The 6,920-nt window shown below is 39.5% G+C and overlaps 1 protein-coding gene across 3 annotated transcripts in view; it reads right to left on the bottom strand.

Annotated features, from left to right (window-relative positions):
• CFAP96 (cilia and flagella associated protein 96) overlaps positions 1-6,911 on the bottom strand; it is a 21,278-nt gene extending 14,367 nt beyond the window's left edge. Inside the window, exons 1-3 of one of the 3 annotated variants that reach the window (XM_006160456.3) lie at positions 6,534-6,911; positions 5,120-5,297; positions 3,281-3,500 (exon numbers count right to left, since the gene is read on the bottom strand). In XM_006160456.3, coding sequence (XP_006160518.1) covers positions 3,281-3,500; positions 5,120-5,219 — 320 coding nt within the window. In that variant the 5' untranslated portion in view covers positions 5,220-5,297; positions 6,534-6,911. The remainder of the gene's footprint in view (positions 1-3,280; positions 3,501-5,119; positions 5,298-6,533) is intronic. The other 2 variants (XM_006160457.3, XM_027776592.1) reach the window with 2 other exon arrangements.
• Positions 6,912-6,920: the final 9 nt, after the last annotated feature.

Genomic DNA, 6,920 nt, shown 5'->3' with positions numbered 1-6,920 from the left:
GGTCTAGCAGTTGGGGTAGTGGTTAAGGTGCTGGACTCCTGCATGGACAACCACAGTTCAAGTCTCAGACACAGTGGCTAGAAAATCATGCTGGGCACATTTGCATGCATGGCCAAAATCCTGAGAGGAGAAGGGACTGTGGCATGGCCATCCCCTCTGTGGCATGGTTTCTTTCTTTCCCTCTCTCTGTCTCTGTTTCTATCCAACAAGTGCATGTGTCCTATGGCAAAAACCTAAAAAAAATAAAGTCACAAATTTTGAGGTAAGATACTAGGTGTTTAATGTGTTTGTGCTTATTGTAAATGTTCCACATATTTTCATAGCTCCAAAATTTTATAATTTGGGGGATCAGCAGTTAGCGTAATGGCTATGTCGCCGGACTCCCACGTAGTCGACAGCGGTTTGCACCCCGGACCCGGTGGCTTAAAACTCACTCCAGGTGCGTGTGCATGAGTGCCCAAGATCCCGAGAGGAGAATGAAGGAGAACGGATTGCGGGTGGCCATCCCCTCTGGGGGTGATTTCTCGCTTTCTGTCTCTCTGTCTGTCTGGCGAGCACACGCACCCTATAACAAAAACTTCTCCAAAAAAAAAAAATTATAATTTGGGGGAAGACATATTAGTTGCCATTAAGTCAGTTAACTGTAATACTAGACAGACCCTTTGGTGCTGTTAGATAAATTTCTAAGTACTTTTCAAAAAATCAGCTAACAGAAAAATTAATCAAATATTTTTCTTCAATTTTAATGTTTAATTTTCTGGGTACACAGTACATATGTGATTGTTAAACTATTATCCAACAGTTTCTTTAACAAATGTTTTCTTTAAAATTTTCACAATAAAAAGAATAACCAATGTTAGTAAAAGTCAGAGTCTCTCATTTCCAAGTTATCATTGGAGTAAACAAGTTTTAATGAGAAAATGGTCTATAAGACAAATAAAGCCTTCCTAGCAAAACTGGACACTCTTTTGAGTAAAAATTTTAAAAATTAGAAAGCTAAAAATATTATTTGTTATTGCCAGCCTATAAATAGTGGGAGAGGATATTCATTTTTTATTAATCCCTATATATATGTATATATCTCATAAAATTCTGAAATACAATAAAAAATAAATCAATAATAGGACAGAGAAAAAGATAATTATGCACAATGATAATTTAACTAGATCATGATTTAATACAAGCTTTAAAAGTCACTACATTTAGAACTTTTCTAAATGCCTGAGGTTCCATAATTTAGTGTAAACTAAGTACTCATATAAGGGCCTCTTACTTAGAGCACCAATCCTTGGAAATGCTCTCTGTATCCCTTAAATTACAGGTGTTTGTCATTTATCTGTGACTTTTTAAGAAGAAAGAAAAGCTTGTCTGATTACAAAACCATTATTATAGATGTCTTAGCTGATGAATATAAGCATATTATAAACTGAGGTGTCAAGGCAGGAATTTCCGACTGTTACTGCATGGATCAGAGTTCATCATAGAACAGGTGAGCAGACTGAAAAATAGGAAAAGAGTTATTTAAAGGGAAAACTATACACATTGCATGAAAAAGGAATGAAGTAGTAACAAAAATAATAGAAAGAAAATTTTTGAATTTATGTTTATAGAGAAAATGAGGAAGTCCAAGAAATAGTAATAATATTAAAAATAAATTCAAATTTATTCAAGTATGGAAAGATGGCAAAAGCTGAAATCATAACGAAAAAGAAAAGAAATTATCACTCTTAATAAAACCAATAGCTTTGGCTGCGAACTAAAGAGTTCCTATTAGAATTAGGACAGTAAGGGGCCAGCAGGTGGTGTGGTGGTTAAGGGCTCTGGACTTCCACATGGTCACTCACAGTTCGAGTCCCACACCTAGCAGCTTGCTTCCTCATTCACTCTCTCTCTCTCTCTCTCTCTCTCTCTGTACCTCTCTGATCAAATTAAAATAAATAACAGTAAACAAAATAATTATTTAAAAATAATTAGAAGGTAGTCTGAATTATAGAAATTTTGTTTTATTAGTCTAAAGAAAATATAGCAAATAAACCAAAATTAGACTTTAATCAATCCTCATCTACCATGAATTCTAAATGAAGTCAGTCATAGCTATCAAGAGTTAATGAACTCGCGAGACCAGCAGTTAGTGTAATGGCTATGTTGCTGGACTCCCATGTAGTCGACCGCGGTTTGCATCCTGGACCCAGTGACTTAGAACTCATGCCGGGCGTGTGTGCATGCATGCCCAAGATCCCGAGAGAACGGAGGAGAAGGGATTGTGGTGTGGCCATCCCCCCTGGGGGGGGATTTCTCGCTTTCTGTCTCTCTGTCTCCTTCTGTCTGTCTCTCTGGTGAGTGTATTTTAGGATTTTATGAGATATATACACGCCCTATAGCAAAAACCTCTCAAAAAAAAAAAAAGAGTTAATGAACTCCATATTTTAAATCTCAGCTTTATATACTACATGGTCTTACTTGTTAAATTAATCATTTCAAGATATGAAAAGAATCTATACATCGACAATTATCACAGCTAAAATACTATTAAACCCTTTGAATGTATTTTCACAATGATTTTTTTTTTGAGAGGTTTTTGTATAGGGCGTGTGCACTTGCCAGAAAGACAGAGACAGAGAGACAGAAAGCGAGAAATCACACACACACAGCCTCAGGGGGATGGCCACTCCGCAATCCCTTCTCCTCCATTCTCCTCTCAGGATCTTGGGCACAGAGGAACACGTGTCTGGCGTGAGTTTAAGCCACCAAGTCCAGGACTCAAACCACTATCGACTACATGGGAGTCCAGCTACACAGCCATTATGCCAACTGTTGGTCCCCACAGTGATTTTTAAATAACACGTGTTTGATCAGCAATTTTATTAAAAAAAAAAAAGCATCCCCTAATTTTAAATTTAATTTATACTCTTAATGTTTTAAAAATCAGAAAATATAGTCAAGGGCATAGACATGGTGACCTAAGGCATTTATTTCCCCAAAGTTTTTTAATAAATTTATTTTCATTTTCTAGTTGGCTTTTATTATATAATTAATAGAGGACCGCGACATAGGTAATCCAAAATTTAACATGACTATGAGACTATACTTACACAAAATTACCTGTCATTACAAGTTATTCAATATAACCATTTCCACCTAAGAAAAATTAACCTAAGGATCATGTTTTTAAATGAACCTTACTTAAGTAAATCTTACAGAAAAACCAAACAGTTATTGTAAGCGTCACAGAAAAAGGACAGGAGATCTAATAGTTAAGATCTTGGCCCCAAACACTTACGGTTTTTTTTCTCCACTGCTAGGGAGGAAGGCTTTGCCTAGATTTTTTTTGGCTTCATCCATCATGTACCGTCTCCGAACTTGATTCAAACTTACGTAGCCTTCACCTTCAAACACCCTTGTAAAATGGGGGTCAAAATAACCTGCCTGAAGATTTGACATTTCTTTGGATCCCCCAGGTAACATCTGTCTGTTTTTGCTTGCTGCTTCATTAAAAGGTCCTTTAAAAAATAAATTGGGTATATTATAATTTTGAGTTCTCTGTAATTAAAAGCGTATAAAAAATAATTTAGAAAAGTTTCCAAATGTATGGGCCAATTATGAGTTTTGAGTGCTAAAGCACTATTCAAATATTCTCTGAAAATTGTGCTAAAAGTTACGTTGGCAATGAGACCTGAGTTTTGTTTTTGTTTTTGTTTTGTTTTAGGTTTTAGCCAACGAGCACATGTGCTGGTCAGAGAGAAACAGTGAGAAGGGACTCAAGAAATCATGCCACAAGGGCAATGAGCACGCCACAATTCCTTCTCCTCCATTCTCCTCTTGGGATTTTGGGCATGCACACATGCATGCATTTTGGGCAGGGTGATTTTCAAGCTGTCAGGTATAGGACTCAAACCACAGTTTGCGTCATGTGGGAGTCCAGCACCTTTACCACCATGCCACCTGCTGGCTCCAGACCTGAGATATTTTTTAACACATTTAACATTAAGGTTAAGGTCCTAGTTATACACTCTGGATTTTAGAACTGGAAGAAACCTTAAAGGTAATTTAATCCAATGTTTTTCCATTGGTATACTAGAAAATATTGTGCAAAATGTCTTTAAAAATACGAGCATGGGTTGAAAAGAAGGATGTTTCATACTTAGATTGAAGCAATTCCCTTTCTAGTTTTTTTTTTTTTTGGTTTTTTTTTTTTTTTTTTTTTTTTGAGAGGTCTTTGTTATAGGGCGGGCCAAAGAGACAAAGAGAAGAAAGCGAGAAATCACCACCCAGGGGGGGATAGCCACACCACAATCCCTCCTCCTCCATTCTCCTCTCGGGATCTTGGGTATGCACGCACATGTGCCTGGCGTGAGTTTAAGCCACTGGGTCCAGGACTTGAACCGCAGTCGACTACATGGGAGTCGAGCAACATAGCCATTATACTAACTGCTGGTCTCCCCCTACTAGGCTTATACTCACATGAATACCTATGTCCACTACAAGGCATGAATGTAAGAATGTTCATAGTGGTTTCATTCACAATAAACAAAAGCAAGAAATTGCCCAAATGTCTATCAACAGTACAGCTTTTAAAATTCTCTTACAGGGACCAACAGATACCACAATGGTTATGTCACTGGCCTCCCATGTAGTTGACCACAGTTCAAGTCCCAGACACAGCGGCTTAAAACTCTCGCCAGGCAAGTGCGCACATGTACCCAAGATCCCAAGAGGAGAATCTTCTCCCATACCTGTTCATTCAGTTCTCCTCTCAGGATCTTGGACACAGAGGAACACGTGTCCGGCGTGAGTTTAAGCCACCAAGTCCAGGACTCAAACCACTATCGACTACATGGGAGTCCAGCTACATAGCCATTATGCCAACTGCTGGTCCATAGGCAATAATATTAATTTTGTGTTCCAGAGTATATTTAGGCATGTTCAAGTAAATATTTTCATATATGTTTTTATCAAATTAAATTCTTTTAACTTTATTGAAATTTTACAAGTTAATCATCTTTCAAACTAAATGCTTTAAAATATAGACTAATATAAATAACATTTAAGTGAAATATTACAGTTAAAATTTCATATAGAAAATATCTACTTAGTTGTAGAGAAAACCAATTATACTTACGATTAAATTGTGATACATATTTATCACCAACAGTAATATATTCCATCTCGCTGAAGAGGCCAATCCTCTCCATATCCGTTTTTCCTCCTTCTGCAGGCATGTCTGCGTCTTACGTCAGTCTCTATATTGGTGACTTCAAAAGGTTCTTCACGGCTACTTCTTTTGTAGCAAAATTCTACTTTATGTTGAAAAATACAGTGGAAATTTTTAGGGGAAAAGTGACTACTAAATTTAGTCCAAATTACTTCAGTCTTAGAATTTCAACATTCACTGTAAAAACAATAGTTTAAAAAAAGCAATAGTTATGAAACAATAGTTCCAAATGATGCGCGGGAAGAATCTCCTTAGGCAGCTGAGGAGAATGCTGGGGTTCCAAATGATCACTATGACACTGCCCTTGAACACACTTGCTGTGAAGTGCCCACAAACCACAGGGAACAAGTATGGTATCATCTGTTGCACTGACTTGATATGAAATGACAGATGAATGCACAGAATAGTATAAATATTGTGTAAATAACATCCTTCCTTTGAGAAGTTCAAGGCAGATTTTAAAATTGGAACTACATAAGGCAGACACATTTACAGCAGGCTTCTGACTACTCTTCCTGTTCTTTTTTTAAAAAATTACTTTTATTTAACTTTACTTATTCATTTATTTATTTAAGTTTTACCAGAGAGGGACAGAGCGAGAGCGAGAGCGAGAGAGAGAGAGAGAGAGAGAGAGAGAGTGAGAAAGCAAGCTGCCAGGTCTGGGACTTGAACTGCAGTCGGTCATGTGGGAGTCTAGCGCCCTTAACCGTCATACCAGCTGCTGGCCCCCTACTCTTCCTATTCTAAGTACTTTCCAAGGGGCCTGAGGGGGTTATCACAGCTACAGATCTTAACTAGGTCCAGTGGGATGCTCTCTACGTTCTGTCCCTGGCGTAGTATTATATGATAGAGTAAAACCTTCTTATCCCTGTGAAAGTTAAACTCAAGGGTTCTTTTCTGTTGACCCTGACGCACTTACCAGCAGACATCCCCCAACACACACACACACACACACACACACACACACACACACACACACACACACAAATTTCCTGTTTGGACTAAAGCGTTTTACTTTCCACAGAGCCTTGGTTGTTTCCTTGGACACTTTGCAAACCTCTCCTCCAGGCAAGGTTCGCTAGTCGAGGCCAGGAAAATAAATTTTAAAAGGCATAGACCCTGCACCCAGGAAGCTTACAACCTGTTAACCAAGAAAGGAGAAAAAGTGGAATATGGCAAGTCCCGTTCCAAAAGTGTGGATAAAGTGTTTGGGGGAGGGATGGCGAAGGACAGACAAAACATTTCTGGTGGAGGCGACAGGAAAGTTCTTTCCCATTAGAGAAACAGAGGCTCCGAGCAGAACCTATCTAAAAGGCAACACCTGGTGTCCACGAGGACCAAGTCACACCTCCGAGGACACCCGATCTGACGGCCGAGATCAGGCAGTCGGGATCCAGTCCTGGTGAACGTGGCTGCGGAAGCCACTGGCTCCGGGCCGCCTGGGAGCGAGCGCGTCCCGCGCGGGGACCAGCCTGCGCTCAGCACCAGGGCAGGTTCTGGGCACAGCAGGTGCTTATTGTGACGCGTCACCCTGGCAACGGCAGAATGGAAGCCCAGCACGCTACGGGGGAACGCGAGGAGAGTCGATCCTCATCGACCAACACAAAGAGCGTCTATAGGATACAGAACACGCAGCCGACAGAGTTGATGGTAAGGTCTTCTGCCTTCCACCCCTCGGTCACTGGGTGACCTAGTGTAAGGGATGCGT

This window comes from Tupaia chinensis, unplaced genomic scaffold, assembly GCF_000334495.1.
Source record: "Tupaia chinensis unplaced genomic scaffold, TupChi_1.0 Scaffold000685_1, whole genome shotgun sequence".
In the NCBI taxonomy this organism is placed as follows: domain Eukaryota; kingdom Metazoa; phylum Chordata; class Mammalia; order Scandentia; family Tupaiidae; genus Tupaia; species Tupaia belangeri.
Note: the sequence above shows the minus strand (reverse complement) of the source record. Positions and strands in the feature narration are given on the sequence as shown.